General features: G+C 34.3%; 2 protein-coding genes across 3 annotated transcripts; one reads left to right on the top strand and one right to left on the bottom strand.

Moving 5' to 3' along the window:
- Window positions 1-392: 392 nt before the first annotated feature.
- On the top strand, window positions 393-14410 carry LOC123692546 (neurotrophin 1). Of its 2 annotated transcripts, XM_045637301.1 has the most exons (8): window positions 393-859; window positions 7798-8163; window positions 8495-8669; window positions 10712-10898; window positions 11692-11838; window positions 12213-12383; window positions 12674-12797; window positions 12871-14410. In XM_045637301.1, exons 1-8 carry the CDS (start codon window positions 440-442, stop codon window positions 13867-13869), a joined length of 2589 nt encoding a protein of 862 aa, XP_045493257.1. In that variant the 5' UTR covers window positions 393-439; the 3' UTR covers window positions 13870-14410. The 2 variants fall into 2 exon arrangements, with proteins under 2 accessions (XP_045493257.1, XP_045493258.1); XM_045637302.1 differs by lacking the exon at window positions 7798-8163.
- A 53-nt stretch (window positions 14411-14463) lies between these two features.
- Window positions 14464-19135, bottom strand: LOC123692545 (stress response protein NST1-like). The gene has a single exon (XM_045637300.1). It carries the CDS (start codon window positions 19087-19089, stop codon window positions 14611-14613), a length of 4479 nt encoding a protein of 1492 aa, XP_045493256.1. The 5' UTR covers window positions 19090-19135; the 3' UTR covers window positions 14464-14610.
- Window positions 19136-22590: the final 3455 nt, after the last annotated feature.

The raw sequence follows: 22590 nt of genomic DNA, 5'->3' as shown, positions 1-22590 counted from the left end.
TAGGTAACAGCAATTAACACTTAATGTTCACGTGCTTCTAAATTTGCTCTTAATTAAAACTATAACAATTTGGCAACAATTTGTTTATATCAACTTTCGTGACGCGACGTTATGAAGTGTGAAAGCATATCATAATTTTGCTTCCAGTCATTCCCCCTTCTACAATATCCAACAGCCTTTATAATCCAAATAATAAGGTCAAAAATGCATCAAAAACTATTAATACGAATGAAAATGTGATGAACAATGTCCAATTGTCGTTTACGTAATTTTCTTAAGATGTATCGGTATGTCCGCAGATTTGCAGGTCATAATTCTGACCCTAGCATGGGAGAAAGTCGCAAGATCCGGCCACACCACGTTATGTTCAGTATATGATAGTCACTCGTTGCTGAGTCCTACGCGTGTGCGCACAATGTGTAGTGATCTTTGAGAAAAAATGTTGCTTGTTAACATTGTTTTGATTTTCGCGCTCGCGAGAGCTCAGGAGCTAGACGACTTTGAATTCTACGACCCTGAAGAAATGATGATAGCGCAGAAGTCGAGACATTATGAGACGATAGTGAAACCGCCAGTTAAAATAGTTAAGCCTCGTGGAGTAACCAATTCCCATAGACCGCAGTATAACATTGATTCTATAGAAGCTGACGATGATTTAGTTAATATAAGGAAAGAGAAGGAAGGCATGATACGGGACGCTGTGTTACGGGCTTTGGAAAAGAGGAATAATATGGGAAAGTTTGCGCAAATACTGCCAATAATTCGTGCGATGTCGGGGAACCAGAGGGTGGCTTTGGCGTCTCTGGTCGCTAGCCAAGTTACCAATCCACACGGGAAACAATATTTGAATATTAATCAGGTTAGTATATTGTTTCAATATGGAGCTAGTTAAAACAATTGTGAAATTTAATTATTATAGTTTCTATAGCGGATGTAATTACCGTTAGATGAACATTTTTAGTAGATATATATTTATTAAAACATGAATTAGGACAGTCTTCTATAGAATACAAAATAAATCAATTATCTATAATATGAAAATGAATCCCAAAATGTGTTGTTAAGCGCATAACTTGAGAACGGCTTAACCGATTTCGTTAATTCTTTTTTTATAATATTCCTTGAAGTTCGAGGATGGTTCTTATGTAGAGAAAACGTGAATATGTACCACGGGCGAAGCCGGGGCGGATCGCTAGTTTGAGATAAAAAATGAATAATACATAATATCATGAAAATTTGAAGTGGCTAGTTCAAAAGTAGGCGGGCAAATATTGGCGGGAAAACTTACAAGCTCACCATACAATATTAAAACCATGATAGGTATAGAAGTTGAATGGAATTATGAGCTGTACCTAGTTACGGGTTTATTTATTTTTGAGTAAATAAAAAATCTATTTAAGATATAAAAAAATTACCACCTGGTTCCGAAGGGGAATTAGTTAAAATAATTAGCAGTACAGTTTTATTACAATATCAAAAACTGAAGAAAACTATCAAAACTGTAAGAAAAAATTATTTACTTAGCTAGCTCGTACTCTGATAATAATTAACCCATTAAGCCCCGAGCGGCCCGCGGATCAGGCCACGACACAATAGATTTTCTATTGTGTCTGTGATTCCGGGGGCTGAGTTATAATTCACCCCGTGTGGTTTCAAAAATTGAAAAAATAATACATTTATAGTAAACCGGTGCAATAGTTCTGAGTTTATCGGGAACAGACTTATAATACCAAAATGACATTAACAAAAATACCAAAATATAACAGAACAAAACTTCGTACTTTCAAATGTCGTGTGTTATTGATTCGAAAGTTGTTATGTAATGTAATATAGATTATACATAATTGTTAAATTTGACAGTTTATCATATTGCGAGAGACTGTCAAATTAGGTTTTTAATCATTGTATGTCTATTGTTATGTATAAAGATATACTAGCTTGTTGCACGCGATTTTGTTAGCTAAATAGATTCAAACTGACGACACCGGAATCCGGATACGTCGAATATATTACATACTAGCTGCTCCGCGCGGTTTCACCCCCGTGGTTCCACCCCTGTTGGTCGTAGCGTGATGATATATAGCCTATAACCTTCCTCGATAAATGGGCTATCGAACACCGAAAGAATTTTTCAAATCGGACCAGTAGTTCCCGAGATTAGCGCGTTCAAACAAACAAACAAACAAACTCTTCAGCTTTATAATATTAGTATAGATTTTAATTTCATATACCTAGTATATTTGTTTCCAATGCTAGCACAAAATTAACATAAAGGGTTAGGGACATAATCCAGATCTCTGGCCAAGTTTGGGTTGGCAGATATCACACGTCGTCGAAATGCCTATTTTATTAAGTAGGTAAACTGTATCTAATGTTGCAGAAACTCGAGCGATATATTATTATTGTTTATTTTTGCTTGGTTGTTTATAAAATTGGAAAAACATCAGTTGTAGAGTCACTGTTTATTATAACAATATAAATATTGTTTTGATTTCAAATATGTTTCAAACATAGTTAGTTATACAGTATAATTATAATTCATTGTTGATTGTTGTTTTTGAATCACTACATACCTACCTAGTATAAAACAAAATCGCTTTCTCTGTCTCTATGTCCCTTTGTATGTTTAAATCTTTAAAACTACGCAACGGATTTTGATGCGGTATTTTTAATAGATAGAGTGATTCAAGAGGAAGGTTTTAGTATATAATTTATTAGGTTTTAGACAAAGCGGGCGAAGCAGCGACCTAGTCAAGTATAGGTAAAGACATCAGAAAATATTTAAGACAATTAATATATAAAAAAGAATATTGAATAAGATTTAAATAGCATTGGATCGCTTTCCATTAGTTGAAAAAGTGATTAGTCATCATCCTATAGTATAAACAAACATACAAATTTAACATAGAAAAGTTCTGCGTCATTACAGTAGAAAGTTGTCAAATTTTTACAAGGATGATTGACTTACTCCTCCCCTTATAATTATTCCTCATAAATTTATTAGAAAATACTCAGGAATATAAATATTCATTCATAAACATGACCAGCCATTAGAATTTTCAATGTCTTTGGTGATATTATTTCGTAATGCATTTTAAAGATTGAAGTTCTCATAATTCGTTGCGATCAGATTGAATCTAGGTAAATGCGAATATTAAAATGGTTAGAGATATGTTTAAAAATATGATAACGATAAATCTTTACGTATGAAAATATAGATAAGACACATGATTTTTGTTGACAATTGATCAGTGAGGTAGTAAGAAACTCTCATTAATAAGGGCCTTATTATGAGAGATTCCCGGTACGCAGGAATAATGTATCTAAAATTAAAATAATTCGTTTATCATCCTCATCAAACACACAAATACTCATTTTTAATACCTCGATTCGGTCCCCGCGCTCAAGGCCCGTGATAGAAGCTATGCAATAGCTTAATAAATCGCTTATCATCCTTTTCAAACACATAAATACTCATGTTTAATACCTTTGCAGATAAATTGAATGAATATCGCAACTATTCGCTCTTATAAAACTAGAATAAGCCGAACTTTTACAAAGTGAGCTAATTTCCAATAAAAAGTTTCCATTATATTCAGTGAACGAACAAAAAATACCAATCCGATTTGCGACACGACACGATTAGAAAATTCCTTCCCACAGATACGTTTTTACACTTTCAACTCTGTTGCAATTATGTATGTGAAAACAAATAATTTTCCTTTTAATTATTGTGGCAGATTGTTTTGTAAAAGTTGGAAAGAAATTACGATCACGTATGAATTATATGGAGATATGTGCATACGTATGACTTACTAGCGGTCCGCCCCGGCTTCGCCCGTGGTACATAATATATCGCAATAAAAGGTAACCTATGTTCTTTCTCAGGGTCTAAAGATTGTCTGTGCCAAATTTCATCAAAATCGGTTGAGAGGTAAGCGTAACAGGCAGACAGACGGAGTTACTTTCGCATTTATAATATTAGTAGGGACTAGTAGGGATGAGGTTGCCATTTTTATTTAATGTGCAATTTTTATGGCACAGAAAGATAATATATTATTTATATGATAATGCTATTATTTATATTGCATAGACATGATAGATACTTAGGGTCAACTCACACCAAAAGAGCGTCGAAGCGGAGCGCAGTTTCCGTGTCATATGAATTTTAACTTTATTTTCATTACTATAATACTCATTATCGCATGAGAAGCTCGAACGAGTCGCGCGGATGCCCGCGGCGCCGCTGGAATTCCGTGGAATTCCAGCGGACGGACCGTGCGACTGCGCGAGAAGTCGCGGGAATTCCAGAGAATGCTCGAGCATTCGCGAGCGGCCGCTGGCAATATCCCGCCCCTCGCGCCCGCTCCCCGCACGCGTCTGTGCGCGCGAGCATTCGAACTGCGCAAAGAGCGACCCGTGAATTCATCGCGGGAAGGCGCGCGGATTCCCGCGACTGCTCGAGAAGTCGCTGGAATGCTCGAGAAGTCGCGGGTCTCCGCTACTCCGCGCTTCGCCGCGCTGCGCTGCGCTGCGCTGCGCTTCGCCGCTCTTTTGGTGTGAGTTGACCCTTAAATTTATCCGAGGAAATTCACTAAAATGAAAAACTTAATACTCTTAAAACCTAGAAAAAATAAGCTTTTCAACAAAAGTAGGTTTTAAATACGAAAGGAAATGAAAATATTAAGTAAATATGTACATGATTTTATTTTAGCGTAACTACCTACCTACTTACATTTAATAAATTTTCGCAATTTTTTTCTCATAGAGGAAATCATAATATGCATATATCATATACTACAAAAGGCTAAAATATAGATAATACACCACATTATATCGGTCTAAACAGGAAATATTGAAAACAGCAGAAACGCTGTATTCTGTAAGCATTTATCTCTCGCTTACTGCAATTATGTATTCTGTTACATGAGCAAGTAGGTCAATAACCTCAAAGATGCGTGCTATCTTGGCTTCGATCGGAAATACTGGCATAGTATTAAATTTGTTGATATAGTAGTAAATAGTAAATACAAAGAAATAATGTTTATTTATCAAAAGCCAAAATATAAAGTACAACAAAATATAGGGGAATATACCTATAGTCTGTGCTTATAGTATATAATTATAATAGGTAATTTGTTGTATTAGTGATGTGGTTAATAACACTTCAGTATCTATAAATGAGACGCTCTACGAAGAGATTGTTTGCGTTCTTGTATGACGTCCGTATGGCAATTCTTTGTATGATCTCTATAATATATTATACTCACTTGATATTTTGCTACAAAATGCAAGAACAGTTTCAGAAATAGGTGATGATGATCATTTTGAAACTCGCTTCAAACCTCAAAGACATCATCAAAAATTTGATAATATCATTGACATTTGATAATATCATCGATGATAATATTATCAATAAGGACAATTATAGCAAGAACTGTCATTGGTGAAGAATGTAACCTTTATATATTTATTCCATCTAGTTGAGATGAGTTTCCGAGTATCTGACATATAAATATTAATACCGGTGGATTCTTGGCCGCCGTTCGACTATATCGACCCACATACATCGGCTGTTACAGAGAATATAGTTTTTGCTATTTACATGTGTTTTACCCTTATTTGCATTTAATAGAGTAATAGAGTCATTTATTTATTTAATTCAATTTGATATTAATTAATCAGATCAAAAAAACTACGCTGAGATAAGATAGAGAGACAAACCAACAAACTTACTTTCGCATCACTACATATTATAAAGCAAACGCTTCTCGTGTTTGTCCTTGTGTCTTACATACAGACACAAAGACAAACGCATCTTTAAAACGTTTCTTTTAATATATTATAGTATGACTAGCAGGGCTCCGCGGTTTCACCCGGGTGGCTCCGCTCCTGTTGGTCTTAGCGTGATGATGCCTATAGCCTTCCTCGATGAATGGGCTATCTAACACCGAAATAATTTTTCAAATCGGACCAGTAGTTCTTGAGATTAGCGCGTACAAACAAACAAACTTTACAAATTATTAGTATAGATACAGCTCATACGGTCCGGTCTAATTCTTGACAATATGAGTGAAAATGCAACAAAAAACGGCCCAGTTCCGATACACTTCCTATAGCTAGAAGCTAATTTAATTGAGAACAATACTATGATGAAATGGAAGTAATCACAATCAAGTAAAACTGCATTTGTCACAAATGTATTGAATGTGAAACTATTGTGAGAAACTCGTGCGTTTCATGGGTATTGGTATATTTATCATTGTTGTTGAACTATAAATATTATAGGAATATGCTTCTTAATAACAATAAATAAATTATTACTAGTAAATTATCTGAGGTAGTAAGTAGTTTGTTTGCATAAATTACCTGATAGTTTTTGTTTATGTACCTATGTAGTTACGTTTTAAAAAAGATAAAAAGTAAAATTCGAAACTTTAATATAAGATTATTGATAGATGATTTTTATTTTAAAAATAGTAAGACACAGATTTAAAGAAATTTTCAAACAGAACTATATAATAAAAAGAGTCTTGTGAAAGTTAGTTTATGTTAATTCTTTTATATTTAATAACCCGTTTGCAAATATAAAACGGAGAATATAAAGATAAAGAAAATAGACAGAATTCCATTTCTAACAACATCTGAATTGAAACTCTTATTTTATTACTCATAAATCTCATTAAAACAGTTATTTCCACTTTATATTAAAAATTAGTAAAATAGATCTAGCTTCTTAAGATTCTAAGCATTTTACTGAATTTATTTTCATGAATTTCTATATGGATATTGGATGATTACTTGTTAGACAAATTAACTCAAACTATTTATACAGTTTTCATTTACTATGTGGTTTTCTAGCAAAATTTTGGAGATAGTGCTTGATGATTCCTAGTTTTTAAAGAATTTTCCATTATCATTACACTTAATTTTCTTGTCGGCTCCTCTCTGTAGCTTGCTTTCCAAAATTTAAAATTATGTATTTTCAATTTTACGACTAAAAGCGCTTCCTCGGGACGCCTTGTCCCTGATTGATAAATGTTTGAATTTGATTTTGAACATTAACTAACAAAAATTCACAATAGTTCTAATCTTCCGAAAACCAATGACGTTTTTTATCAAATACTATTTTCACAGTATAACCATTATGTCACAGAAACAAAGCACAATGACTACGACCACCTCCAGAATCCAAGATTTTTAACGATACATCTTATACTTGAACTCTTTGACCTTAAGGTCTACAATTGCTATTCTAAAGTCTATGAATTCGTCCCACATTTACCTAATTCTCAGGACCGTGAAATTAAGATAACATTAGAATAGACAATACAGATCTGATTGTATCTAACCACTGTTCATATTCATTTGTAGATAAAATAACAAATTGTATAATAGAGACACTCTGTTTATATTGTAGTCGTTAATGTTAATGTTAAGTGGTAATGATATCTTAGAATATGAATTATTTGTACGTAGGTGTTATGCGTTATTTCGTTCTAGATATTAATTATTATTTCAAACTTCCTTATTGACTTTCCTTTCCTTAGGGAAAGTAATAGATTTATACTAATTAATGCTAATGCCATTGCTATAGCCTATCAAATTTCTGCGAAAATAAGGAATTTTACCGTAACAAACCTTAGAGCAAAATATTGCCAAAGTTTCCTTAATTCTGCACCTAACCAACTAACTGAGTATGATTATGAACTATTCATTCTCTTCAAAAATTTACATTCTTCATAATTCCTTGTTACTTTACTTTAACATACCATTTTATAACCCACATTATTACAGGTGAGATCACTACTCAACAACAACTCAACAGCCGACCTCATGCTACCAATCTTACTGGACACAGCAAACCTATTCAGAAAAGCACTGCGTTCTGGCAAACAACCACGAGACATAAGATTCCCCAGACAACAGTTTCAAAGACGATCTTACACAAAAGACACATTTGACGACGAACCATTTGATATTGGCGTACAAGATCAAACCAGATTAGATACAATAGTAAATGCACAAGAACAAAAACATGAACCGAAAACAGAATCAGCTACACTTAAACCAGACAAATTCAAAATGCCACCAAGAAATTTACTCACTAAACTTAATAATACAGATATTAAAGTTCAAAATAAAACAGATGTTGATGATAATGTAAGTATAGTAGATTGTCTATAAAATGATCATCGGAGATATGCATTTAAACTTACTCTTTTGCTGTAGAATGGGTATGATACTAATTATTATTGTAAACATTAACTACAATTCATAATTATATTTACATTTAATTAAGAACGTTTATCCGTTTCGTTGGTAAGTTATCTTATAGCCTCTCAGGGTGTCGAAAATGATTCAAGTTTCTTTATTTCTGGAACTGTCCTTAAAACTTTTTAATTATTAAATCTTCCACATTGAAAACTTCTAAGAGATCACGATATTAAACTACAACTTATACAATAATAAAATAATTCAAATAAATTTCCAGAGAAATGTATCCAGACAATCAACAGATTCTTCAAAGACAAAACTGGAACCATCAACAAGAAACTATGATAATGGGACCTTAGACCTGATAACAGATGCAACGAACCAAACAATATCCCAAGACCTGCCAGTTGCTGAAAAACTACGCTCTTTGAATAGATATATTGATAGAAAAGGTAAAATAGCAGTTATATTTAAAAAAGAGCGTGTGTGCCGAGCACACGTGTCAGAAGTGAAACTTCCTTTACAAGATTCAAAGATACCAATATCGTTGCCCTACTCCATGACGTGACGGTATTGCCATGACGAGGCCTTGAAATTTTACTCTCAATGAGCCTAAAGAAGTTTCACTTCAACGATGACTAAGAATTAAGAAGCTTTTGTCGTTTTGAGAACGTCGTTAAAACATTCATGTATGTATTACTTATGCGAAAAATTATGTAAAAATATGTTATTAGGGCATTCATGTGAAATTCATAAGTAGCTGAACCGATCTCGTCCATGTCACGTGATATATTTTATGGGGAAGCATAAATTAGATTCCAAAATATTTACGCAGAAAGTATTTGAATAAAATCAGATACTGATCAGTGAAAAATGGTTACCTATCTTAATCTCGAATTTTAATATTCCGAATATCATAATCCAGAAAACGTTTGGACATTTTTTCATAACCCCGAATTTCAAAATTTCGAAGTTTTGTTTGCAAAATAATCGTAACTCCGAATTTCATTCACCCATTTCTTCATTTGTACGACGTTTTACAATCCAGACGAATGAGTTCCAGACGTACGAAATCTAAATGCACAAAATCCAGATGACCGTAATCCATATGCACGAAAGCCAGATTTTTAAAACACAAATTTTTGAAATACAGTTAATTAAAATCCAGACAAACAATGTCCAGATTTTTGAAATTCAAATAAACGATATCCAGCGAAACGAAATCCTTCCAGGGGGTCACAGTTCAAACCTACCCTAACCTACTGAGTCGAATTTGACACTTAAACCTTTCTTTAATGGGCAAGTAAAACAATAGCGAGTCGGTTCTGGCACTCGCCGGCCGCTACCGCGGCACGCTCGCTTCGCTCGCTCGGCTCGTGCATGGGGGGTCACAGTTCAAACCTAACCTAACCTACTGAGTCGAATTTGACACTTAAGTCTTTCTGTAACGGGCAAGTAAAACAATAGCGAGTCGGTTCTGGCACTCGCCGGCCGCTGCCGCGGCACGCTCGCTTCGCTCGCTCGGCTCGTGCATGGGGGGTCACAGTTCAAACCTAACCTAACCTACTGAGTCAAATTTGACACTTAAGTCTTTCTGTAATGGGCAAGTAAAACAATAGCGAGTCGGTTCTGGCACTCGCCCGCCGCTGCCGCGGCACGCTCGCTTCGCTCGCTCGGCTCGTGCATGGGGGGGTCACAGTTCAAACCTAACCTAACCTACTGAGTCGAATTTGACACTTAAACCTTTCTGTAATGGGCAAGTAAAACAATAAATTTACTTACTGACAATGTTTATTTTCAGTCGATAGTAAAGGTATAATAACGATTGTATGGAAATTAAATAAAAATATTATGAAAATCTGGCAATAGTTTATCTGTTATACGATTATATGGGAACCAAATAAAAAGATTATGAAAATTTGGCAATAGTTTATTTGGAAAATGGTACGATGGGAAACAAAAAAAAGTATTCGGAGAATCTGGTATAATGAGATCTGTATTATGAGAATACGGGAAACAAAAAAATACTTTTAAAAATCTGGTTTTGGTGCATCTGGAAATCGATTCATCTGGGCAATTAAAAAAGGAATTTTAAAAATTTGTCATTCATTACATCTGTCTTTTAAAAGTTCTAACAACCGTTTTCGGGGTTTTAAGATTCGGGTAATAGAAATTCGAGTTTTTAATAGGTTACCGTGAAAAATTCGTTAACATTTGTTCAAACATTTCAAATGTGTGACCAAAATCCACAATATTATACACTCTCACGACTGCATGCACATCTACCCTTCAAACAATAACTCTTCGAATAATTCCTCTATACACCATAACCCTTATAGATATATTTTGTCATCGATACACGGATATAACCCCATATCTCTTACGACTGCATGCACATCTTCAAACAATACTTAAAATATACACAATAACCCATATAGATATATTTGTCATGGATACACCCATAATATCTCAAATCCTTATTCTATAATTTCAGGGAACCTAATCCGTCGTGGTACCTACCCTCCAAAGCCGCCGCAGCGTCGAACCACAGCAGAACCTACTATAGGCCCCATCACTAGAAGACGACCCATACCAGCCAGGAAGCTACCAGTGCCCAATGAGCATGCGCAATGCGAGTTGTTTACTAATACATTGTGTCTGCATAGTGAGGATTATCCAACGTAAGTTACTGAAGAGAACTAAATCAATAAGGTCTAAATCTATCGATGTTAGGCTGGTTTAAAGAACTTGGTCGTTAAGCTATGAGTGGTGGAAATAAAGGCAAATGATAAGGTAGAAGATAGTAAGTTTTTATTCGAACTAGCACCGTATTTCGAATTATTTATATTTCACTTCAGAATTCAATATTTTGGTCACATTAGATATACTTTTAGTTAATCCAGGTACTGTAATATATTTAAACTTCAATAAACACAAATCAAACAATAGAGTTGAATCCAGACTTTGAATGAACGTAAATCCCATTCAATCCCATCACTAAACTAAGATGATAAAACAAAAAAGCGAGAGGTCAACGGTTGCGTAAGTAGAGCGGAGCAATGAAAGCAAAAGTAAATAAAAGGGAAAGAGTTACTAGCGCCAGATATTAGCGAAAGTGGCTTTACTCGTTTAAGCAAATACGCTTCCGAAACAGAATATTTAAACGATCATGCGCAGTTTTGTTAAGTTTATTATATGACATTAGGATTAAGATTATCTCATTTATCGAGGAAGATAGCCCATAAAGATAGCCCATTTATCGAGGAAGGCTATATGCTATATACCATCACGCTAAGACCAACAGGAGCGGAGCAATGCGGGTGAAACCGCGGAGCGCAGCTAGTTATAAAACTAAAGAAAATTGTACTAGATTTCTGATCATTCGCACGCCACTCCCGGTCACATTCCATTGATTTATCTCTGGTATGGTCTTATTGTACCTTATTTATATATTTTGAAAATTGTAATTTCCAGAGACGCAATAATGCAATCAATAAGACGGAACAAAGCGGCTGGCGCATTACTAGCTGACTTCAAGGAACCGGGCGAGGGTGCGGTGGACGGCATCACAGCTGCGCAAGAGGCGAAATATACAGCTGATCATTACTTGATCTCAAATCGGTTAGTATTGTTAGCTCACTGGATAATTGGTATAGAATAATTTATGCCAAAACTGGATTTTCGCCCGCGGCTCCGATCGCGTTTTCAAAGAAAATTCCAAATTCCAGTTCCTGTGATTTCCGGAATAAAAAGTCGTAGGTCTTCAGCTACCTACATACCAAATTTCATTGTAATCAATTCAGTAGTATTTGCGTGAAAGAGTGACCAACTTCCATCCTCACAAACTTTCGCATTTATCATTCAATACGCATAGGATGATTAGTACTTTAATAATAATTACCTACTAACATTAGCTTATAAGTCACGTACTAAAATTAATGTATCTCTGTCATCTAATTGTTTAAATAAAATAAATAAATAAACGATGGTTCCAGTCGCGGTGACACAGCAAACAGAGACTTCGCAGGCGCCGGTGAAGCTGGGTTCATGTGTCCCAGTACTGTGAAGTACGCACGACCACAGCGAGCTAGAGCAACTTCAGGGCAGTGGAAGTATATCGTGAATACGGGGGAGCACACGCAGACGTTGCGACTGGAGAAATGCTTGTAAGGATTTATTTTTCTTCTTCTTTTGACAAAATATGTGGATACAATTTATTATATTTAATTAAAATTAAAATTAATAGTCTTGATACTTGTTATGTTTTAACAAACGTTGAAGCAATTATTTTATTAAATTGGATTTATTTGCGTATGCGAATATTTTAACAATGATGAAATGAAAGTCTTTATAAGGTTCGCACCTGATTTGTGTGAGCTCTCTCCTTTTATTTCTGACATAAGAAAATTATATATAAATATCATTAATTTAACAACTGAATATTTCTGTTTTACAGGAAACCAAAGGAGCCTTGTACATACTTAACTGACAATTTCAAATCCAAATGTGTTCAAGTTTATAACTATCACCGACTTCTAACTTGGGATCAGCAGAATGGATTGCATATGGATATTTTTAAGGTAAGTCCTTACTTTACATTCAAATAAAAATCCTAATTAATAAACGCTTTAATAACATTGTATTATTTATCAGGTCCCAACATGTTGCTCATGCCACATCGAAGGCTACAGCGTATCATTCCCACCAGTGGGCCAGAGAGTCCACGAAACATCATCTGAACATTTTCCCGGTGAAGACTTATCCTCTGAACAGGGTAATGGTGCTTATGAAGATGTCCAACAGAGCGTGCATCGACCATCTCTCAACAAATCACCTGGCTTTGGCTTCAGCAAACCAACGGAATCCTTTACGTCTTATGGTGACACCCAAAATGATCATAGAGTATCATCGTTTTCAAGCTCTAAAGTAAATATCGATGACCTTAACAATATACAAACAGGCCCTAAAGATTCATACGGCAATTCGTACTACGATACATTTAATCAGGCTAGTTCAATTAGAAGCGTCAAAAGACCAGTACCAAGAAATCCTGCTGGTCTAGGAAATCCTCCTAGTTTATTAGCTTCAGACTCAGCTACATTACCTAGCTACTTGGAACCACCTACACCATCAGCTCCTTCATCATCGTTTTCGTTTTCAAAGGATTCAGTAAATAAATATAAAATTAATGATCAGTATAAACGAACACCGGTGCGACCAAACCGCAGGCCTATAAGGAAAAAGATTTCAGCTGTACCCGATGACCTAATGTCTTCTGGGACATCAGCGATAGGAGCATATCAGCCAGAATCCTTTGATACTATTGAAGAAATGGATGATGATCTTGAAGAACCTAATGTTGCTCCTATCAGTCACAATGTGCCAAGACCAACGATCGCAACAAAATTGCATTCTGTTACAGAAAATAAGTTTAGTCACAACCGTGAACAAACAAATATGAAAACGTCTGGAGACGATAGTGGTAAAAAAATAAATTATAATTACCACCCTATTATAGATTTCTTTGGTGATGAAGAAAAAGAAGAGAATGAATCAATAGATAGAGAAGATAATTTAGATTCGTATTCAACTTCTTTAGAATCGGAATGGAAACCGATTAATCACACTCCTATAGATAGGAGGAAGCATTAAAATATATTAAGTTAATTAATTAGATTAAATGACATTTAATTCTTTATAAGAAACTCTTAGGTTAAAAATACCGTAAGCTTTACTTAGTCGTAATATTTACAAACTTACTTCATGACTTCATGAACGAAACCAAATTTTGTAACTATGTGTACATAGTTAATATTATTATTTATTTAATTTATAATTAATAATTTATTTTCTAGATAAGACTTCAATTGTCTTCCTTTATTTGTTAATGACTATACTTGTTATCATGAAAACTTGCCAGTGCAATATGACACTTATGGTCTAAATTATTTTATTACAAAATGTGTATTTCTTTTAAGGTGTTTCATTTTTTGTTAAGATCATGACGTTCTTATATAATTTACAATTGAGAAAGATTGCGTTGTTATTCATTGTTATGGATAATTTAATATTACTCAACTGTGCGTATTTTCTTTGCGGAAGATTGTTGATACTGTTTTTGCGATGTTATCTCTTTTTATGAGGAGAAAATTAAACAACCGTTTCAGAAATATATTCTTTTATTAAACTTGAATAATAGTTTTATTTCTTAAACTAAACACTAAATAAATTTAGAGTTATAAAATATAAACAATTTTTATCACAGAAATTAATAATAATACTTTGATAAAATACACAATAATTATAACAGTCGATAATTTTTTTTACATATTTAATGTCGTTGAGGGAGTTAGCGACAATTTTGGCACGTTAATCTTCTATACATTTTAACAATTAATCAACATAATAATATTGTCGTTTACTAGGATCCAATATGAAAGCAGGAGGTGTTGTTAGTTCAGGAACTACGCGAGCGAAAGTGTTCAATAGTTCGGCTTCGTTATTTCGATTTCTCGTTGGCGTTGGTCTTACTGTAGTTGTACTAGTAGTAGTAGATGTCGTTGTTGGGGCTTGTACTATTTTAGCACTTCTATAGTTTCCTCCATGCATCGGTCTGTTATTATTTCTCGTGTTATATGTTCTAAAATTCCCACCATGCATACTCCTTGGATGATCTTCTACATTTTCATCTTGGAATTCAATTAGCTTCGCACTTTTTGCATTCTCATTTCGATTTCGTCGTAATTTTCTTAAGTTTTCTTCGCGTGTACTAATTGTCGTGGTTTCTGGTTTTGGTCCACTCCTGTCGATTATTTTGGCATTTCTATTTCGCACATTTCTCGATCTAATCACATCGCTCCTTAATCTTGGTCTGGCTGTTGCCGGTTCGACCTGAACAGTGCTTTTAGTTTCACTTTGAGAGGCTTCAACATCAACATTTGAACTTTCATTTTCTTGACGTAATTCTTCTGGTTTGATACTTCTATAATTTCCACCATGTCGTGGACCGCTTTCAAGGTCTATGTCGTCTCTAAATATTTCAACACCACCTAATTGGTTAATGTCTTTAGCCAGGTTATCATCTCTATACAATTCTAAAGCTTCTAAATTCTTTAAAACTTTTTTCTTTGGTTCTTCCATCTCTTTTACGACTTCAACTTCCTTTATGTCTTGTTTGAAATGGGTAACATGAGGTGATTTCTTATCGACCGGTAATTCTTTATGAATTTCAATTTTTTTCCTAAAAATTGTTGGTCGTTGCTCATTCATTTTATTAAGTACTTCAGTAGTTGCTGTGGGTTCTGTTGTTCGCAAAAGAGTCCTTTTTGTAGGCTCCGATGTGGTTGTTTCTACTTTTACTTTTTCATTTGATGTACTGACTCTTTCTTTCTCCTTATAATGTTTATCTTCATGATGGTTAGTTTTTTCGTCAACTTCTTCATCCTCTTCATCATCATCATCATCGTCGTCATCCTCCTCATCTTCATCTTCATCGTCATCATCATCATCTTCATCATGATGATCATGCTCATTTTCATCGCTATCGTTTTTATGTTGTCTAGAAGATAACTTCCGTTTTTCTTCCTTTTCATACATCGGTCTATACTCATCCATATCGTGTTGCACTCCTATCATGGCGTCGATTTCCTTTTCTCTCATATCATCATCATCATCGCCGTATGATTCTGTGTCTGTAACTAGAGTACTTTTAGTGCTCTTCTTTTTCTTCTCTCTATATTTTGGAGATCTTGTATTATCATCTCTGTTATGATATTTATCATCATTCATCTTTTCAATAGGCTTTTCAGTTGTACTCGTTGTATGAAAGCGGGTGATAAGGCGTAATTTGGGTGTTTCGGACTGTTCATTTACATCTGGTTTAACAGTAGTCGTTAATCGTATCCTTATTTTAGTAGGCTTTTTTGTTGTAGTTGTTGTTGTAACTTCATCTTCATCCTCTTCTTCATCATATTCCTCATAATCATCGTCTTCATCATTTTCGTCATTTTCTGTCTGAGGTTTAGAAGTTGATGAACGAACAACTTTTTCAACTTTATTGCTGGCTGCTATGTTTTGTGTTACTATGGTTTGCGGTAGATATTTAGAAACATCAAAGTAAGGTCTATTAGTTACTTCTTTATTATTTGATTCCATATATTTATCTGAATTATTTACATTCGAAATCTTTTTTTTATAATCATCAACTGAAATCGATGATCTATTTTCGACGGGGCTATAAACAGATTTATGATTCCCTAGATCTAATTCATATCTTGGTTCGCCTCTTCTTTGGTCAACACTGACATCAACAAATGTTGTTTCTTGTGGATTGGCTGGTCTGTCGTTTTTACCAATATCTTTGTACTGCTTTTGATTATTTGAACCTGCCTTCTCAATGATCTGTCTTGTTTGAAGTTTTTTTATGAGTGGACTCACATTTCCATTCGTTGTTAGTTTTTTTGAATCTTGTGATTGACTCTCTTTTATTACTTTATATGGTTCGTACATAAACGTTGCAGATCTCTTATTTCTCAATGTATGTGGCATTTTTGTAACACTTTCTTTATTAACATGGTGATCATACTTTAACCCTGTTGATTCATTTTTACTTGAAATATTTTCAGTTATATTGTTTTTAAATGTATTGTTATCATATAGTTTATTTAGTAAGCTTAATATATCGAGGTTTGGTTCATTGGAATTATTTAAATTATTTTTTGTATGTTGCTGCAAGTTGCTATTAGGTAAAGTAAATATTTTAGAATTGGGTTTTGAAGGTGGCAATGGATTATTAATTATATCTTCTTTGAAAAAGGGACTATCCAACGGGTCCTCTCCAAAGTACTTAGCCTTCAAGCAGTCAATTTTATCACCAAGCCCCTTCAGTCTTTGTTTATTTTTAAAGTTTTTAAATTCCTCTTCTCCTTTATCGTTCTCTTCTTCTTCATCATCATCATCATCTTCACTGTCATCTGAGTTGGAAACTTTGTCTTTTTCAAATTTTTCGGGTACAGGATTAATTTCCGTTTCAACGTCAGGGCATTCAAGAGCAATCCTAGAATTGTAAAATGCAGTGTCACTGTTGATTTTCTGTGGCATTAGTTTTAAATTTTCTGCATAACGCAACGGAGAATTCTTGTTAAGTATTTTTGAGTCTTTGAAATAGTACGGATATTTTTTCTTTAACTTGCTTTTATATTTATCAACCAAAATTTTTCGCTTTATTTCTTTTTCAGGTAAACTCAACTTCAAATTAGGTTCAGTAACATTTAAATTAATTTCTCTTTTTGCAACCTCGTGTTCTACTTTACTTTCATCATTAATATTTTCAGAGCTATTTTCTCTTAAGTTGGTCTGATTATTGCTATCTTCTCGTTTATTTCTCTCATTGTATTCAGCGGAAGTAATATCTTCACTATCAGTTTCTACATCAAAGTCATTTTCGTCTTCAGAATAGTCTTCAGTTTCATTTTCATCTTGACTGCCAGTTTTTTCATCATTCCATTTTTCTCCATGTTCCACTTGTTCTCTTGAAGCTGTTTTTCCTTCATCAACAAAACCGATGTCAATGGTGGGGATTTTATATTTGCCTTTGCTGCTTTCCTTTTCTTTCAAAAATCCACCATGTCCTTCATGGTCTGATGCATGTTTCTGTTCACCACCATGATCATATGCGGAATCTTCATAACCTTCCTCAGAATAAACGACTTGATTTTTACTACTTTTTATCGCCTCCCTTAATCTGGGAGCATTTTGATATTCTTCTAAATTTTGTGCATCTCGGAAAGCTGCAGACTTGGGAAGATGTTTATATGTTTCGGTTTTGCGTACTTGAGCATAGTTTTTTATTGGAACAAACTCCTCTTCATCTTGCGCTTTATTTTCTTCATTTTCTTGCTTAAACTCTAAATTTTGCTTATCCGTGGGTCTGTTTTTTAAAACAGCTTTATTTATAGATTCATCAAAATTATTCCTTATTTTATTATAATTGTCCTTCCCTTTCTCAAATATATCGTAACCATCAGGTTTCTCAGCATATTGTTCTGGTGGTATTATTTGTGGATATTCGTTGCGTTCATCATCATAGGTCATAGCGTGTTGTTGTCTTAATCGATGTAAGTGATGTTTTAAAGGTCGGTAGTGCATTGGAGTAACCTTCGCATAATTTTGGTTCCATGGATGTTTCAGTTTTTGATTTAAGTGATGTTCTCGTTGATTCGTTATTGGGATCGGTTGATAATATATCGGTCTTCTTTGAGGCCTATGGACTTCATATCTTACAGGCTTATTTCGAATGGGAAACCTCTTCTTATCCGTAGCTTCAGGACTCTCTAAATATTCATCCTTTTGTACATCTGATTCTCCAGCATCGTGCTCATATTGTTGTAAACGATTCTTAGAATCCCGCACATCATTTCTTATTTTATTTAATACAGGATCTTTATATATTGCTTGCAGCGCGGGTATTTCTTCCTTATAAGGGTGATACACTTCATAATAATTCGATACTGGGCTCACATGTCGATTGTTGTCTTGCTGAACATATTGTTGGTATGGTTTATAGTTTTGATTCGCACTATCCAGCATTTGATGTTTGCCAAATGCTGGTTTGGTTAGGCCCGTGTGCGGTTGAACGGGGTAGGACTCGTAGTGCTTCTCCGGTGACTTGACATCGTGGAATTTAGCAACGTCTACTGCGAACTGCGGCTTGTTAGCCGTGTATTGGAAGTAGTCATTGGGAGCGGGTTTATCCTCAAGCTTAACTGGTTTCACTTCACTAGCGTCCCAGTCCACTGGCACTCGAATAGCAAGGCATATTGTACACTGGACTATGATCTCTATGAGCACTATTATCGCGGCAGGAATGTGCATTGTTTACATCACGGATCGGCGGGGCGCGGCGGTCGACTAGCCCGGCCGACTGCCCGGTCACCGTATTTATCGTCTCGGTCGAGCGTCGCAGAACGATTGCAATCCATTCGTTTTGTTGAACTCATTTTATTTTAAGCAACAGGCGGTAGCGTGTAAAATTAAAAGTGTTAAAAAATTGTATGTTTGTTTTTTTTTTAATTACCCATAGTAATAATAACAATTAAATTGATAATGAATATGGATCCGTAAATTTTAAATGATAGTTGTATATTTAGATATTCAGCAATGGTAAAATATGACGAGAGAAATCAGTACACTGCCTTCGAAAAAAACATATTAAGTACTAGTGGTCCACCCCGGCTTCGCCCGTGGTACTTATTCGCAATAAAAGGTAGCCTATGTCCTTTCTCGGGTATCAAAATATCTCCATACCAAATTTCATGCAAATTGGTTCAGTAGTTAAGACGTGATTGAGTAACAGACAGACAGACAGACAGAGTTACTTTCGCATTTATAATATTAGTATGGATTTGTATCTGTACCAAACATTAGTGTAAAGCTTTTCCACACAAAGTTATCGAGTCTCAATCTAAAACCTAGTTTCCAAACCCCAAACCGCTCGACGCCAATCACTTAAACACCAGTGAAATTGAGCAAAAAAAGCATGTAACCAACCTTAATGATTAACAAAATAGATAGTGTTATTTTAGCGTACAAAGACAGCGGATACCGGGCTAGTGTGAAAGGTATTACAAGTCCACTTTCGATTGTTAAGCCCGGTTTTGTGACCCACTTGTCCCTTAGCTGCATTTAATTTTAACCAGACTTGGCTTTATACGTACGGCTAAATATTAAGTTGTTAGCAAAAGCTCATTTGAGTGGTAGTATAATGGTAAAAATAGTACTACTAATAGTAAAACTTTTCTAATAAGTATTATAGTATTTACAAATTTGGAGAGTTCTGTAAGTCTTTAGGTAGTATATTATATTTGCGAAAGTTTTTTGTGTTTTAGTACTCAATCTCGGAGAAATTAGTTTTGTTAGAAACTGGGTTATATAAATTGTGTATCTTATGTATATAGATAAGGCAGAGCTTATATGAGCAACATAAACTTTTGCCGTGATTTTGTCCGCTCAAGAAAGGTGGAAAAACTATAACTTTTTTGTTATTTAAAAAAAGCTTTAAAGCTGCCAAAATTTCCACACGAATCGTAGGGTCAGATGATTGGAAAAACTTTGTATTTTAGTGTCACTTTTTGTCTATTGTTTTCAAATACACGTGTTAAAAGTTCAACAGGTGAAACCTTCATATTTTGTAAAACTTGGAAATCCGTGGTTTTCCTAAATAATATATATCCTTCGACATGGATGAAAATCAGTGAGCTACTCTATAATTAGCTAATTATTACTGTAACACTCAAAAGCCATGACCTTATAATATTTGGTCAAGGCGTTAATTACCAAGACCCTTAATTAAAACATTATGTTTAACCATTATTAGTAACTAGGTATATTTTTCTAACAAAGTAATGCACGAAATAACCAATTCTATATAAATAATACATAAAGGCTTATTTATGGAATTGGGTAGGTACAGCGAATGATCTAGTCTACACTAATATTATAAAGAGGAAAACTTTGTTTGTTTGTTTGATTGTAATGAATAGGCTCATAAACTACTAGACCGATTTTAAAAATTCTTTCACCATTCGAAAGCTACATTATCCACGAGTAATATAGGCTAGGTTTTATCCCGGAAATCCCACGGGAACAGGAACTATGCGAGTTTTTCTTTGAAAACGCGGGTGAAGCCGCAGGCGGAAAGCTAGTATTTAATATATCAGACACACCTGTATGAACTTTAATCGTTACAATTTATATTTGAAATCAGAAACTTTACAAATACGAATGTAGGCCATTATATTTTAAACGAAGGGTCCTTGGGTGTGTTGTATTTAGGGGGGGGGGCAACTGTTTTAAAAAGTAAGACTAATTATTTAAAGATTCGTTATTTATAGGATACAAGCTGAAATTTACCTATTCCATATTTACTTAAAATCTCTTGAAATTTAACATTCAAATTTTATTTCTAACTAGCGGTCCGCCCCGGCTTCGCCCGTGGTACATATTTACGTTTTCTCTACATAAGAACCATCCTCGTACTTCAAGGAACATAATAAAAAAAGAATTATCGGTACACCCGTTCACGCGTGATGCCGTGACAACGCGAAACGGGTTTCATTTTTGGATCTTATTTGTCTATTAATGTACTCAAAAATTCAATAAAGGATATTCAATTTATTTTTTATTTATTATAAATAGAACCTCAAAAGATTATATCTATATTATTGTTTCGGACGATAGCGTGGGTAAATAATAACTATTATAGTTCAGGATACATGTTGTATGATGACCTCGTTATCGATACACTTTGGAAAGGGGGACTCTTTGAACAAACCATAGATTTTGTAGGACAAATATTTTTCGAATAATTTAGGTAATTATCTTGACATTGAACAAAAAAAATTCAGTTAGTAATAAATATTTGAGAACCATCAAATCAAAAATTTTTATCCTTGTTATCTCTGTTAGCTACACAATCGAGACTTTCGTACACGAAATTATTGGGCGTCTCATCAAAAAAAGCGAAAAATTAGCTTGATAGTGTAGTCACTTGCAAAAATGGGCGATGTATCCTGAACTAATTATAATCTAATGTATGAATCTATAACATTTGTGAAAAATGTTCTTAAAATCATGTAAATATTTTGCAGTTCCAATAACAATAGGTCGAGTTAATTACGTCTTTACATTTGAGAAAAATTGAACACTGCTATTGTTCAATCCTTATTGCTCGTGCAATATTCGTATCTACAGTTGACTAATTTAAAACAGCATGTTTTAGCTATTACAGATGACAATGGAGAAGTTAATAAACTTTTCGAAATCAGTATCGTAACTGCAATGAAATCATCGAGACAGAAATGTAACAGTGATGAAAATCGGGTACAGTCGTCATTGATTTTGGCAACTGATTTGCTGAGTGACCTCTTAAGTAGGATAGGATGCTCTAAAATGAAAACTGTATTTCGCCTTGTTACCTATTTTGTAGGTTTGTGAGTTCAATTATCAGTGCTGTGTCATGTGATTTTTAAAAGATAATTGGCGTTTATAAACCATATGCATTTTTATACATAGAGGTTTATTTTTTGTGTCCATCAATTTAGTAACTTAAGTTACCTATATGTGTTAAACAATTGAAACAATAAATAGATCATTATTATTCAATTTCAACACGTTTCTTTTTATTTTTTAAAACATTCGAGGCTTTTGTGTAAATAACTACGATTTAACCATTAGCTACCTTGCTAATTTACCTGAGATTAGCATATATTTACTCTTTACATAAATACATGTTTATCGGTGGTCAATGATCCCAATATTTTCATAACATTCATAGCGAACCGAGCCTAGGCGTTCTACCACTTTTGGTTTCAACAT

Source organism: Colias croceus, chromosome 6, assembly GCF_905220415.1.
Source record: "Colias croceus chromosome 6, ilColCroc2.1".
NCBI lineage: Eukaryota > Metazoa > Arthropoda > Insecta > Lepidoptera > Pieridae > Colias > Colias croceus.
This window is presented reverse-complemented; position numbering and strand designations above follow the sequence as displayed.

Coding starts and splice junctions, on each gene's coding strand:
- LOC123692546 (XM_045637301.1), top strand. CDS start 440: ATGTTGCTTGTTAACATTGTTTTGATTTTCGCGCTCGCGAGAGCTCAG. Junction 860..7,797: donor AATATTTGAATATTAATCAG/GTTAGTATATTG, acceptor ACATTATTACAG/GTGAGATCACTACTCAACAA. Junction 10,899..11,691: donor CATAGTGAGGATTATCCAAC/GTAAGTTACTGA, acceptor TGTAATTTCCAG/AGACGCAATAATGCAATCAA.
- LOC123692545 (XM_045637300.1), bottom strand. CDS start 19,089: ATGCACATTCCTGCCGCGATAATAGTGCTCATAGAGATCATAGTCCAG.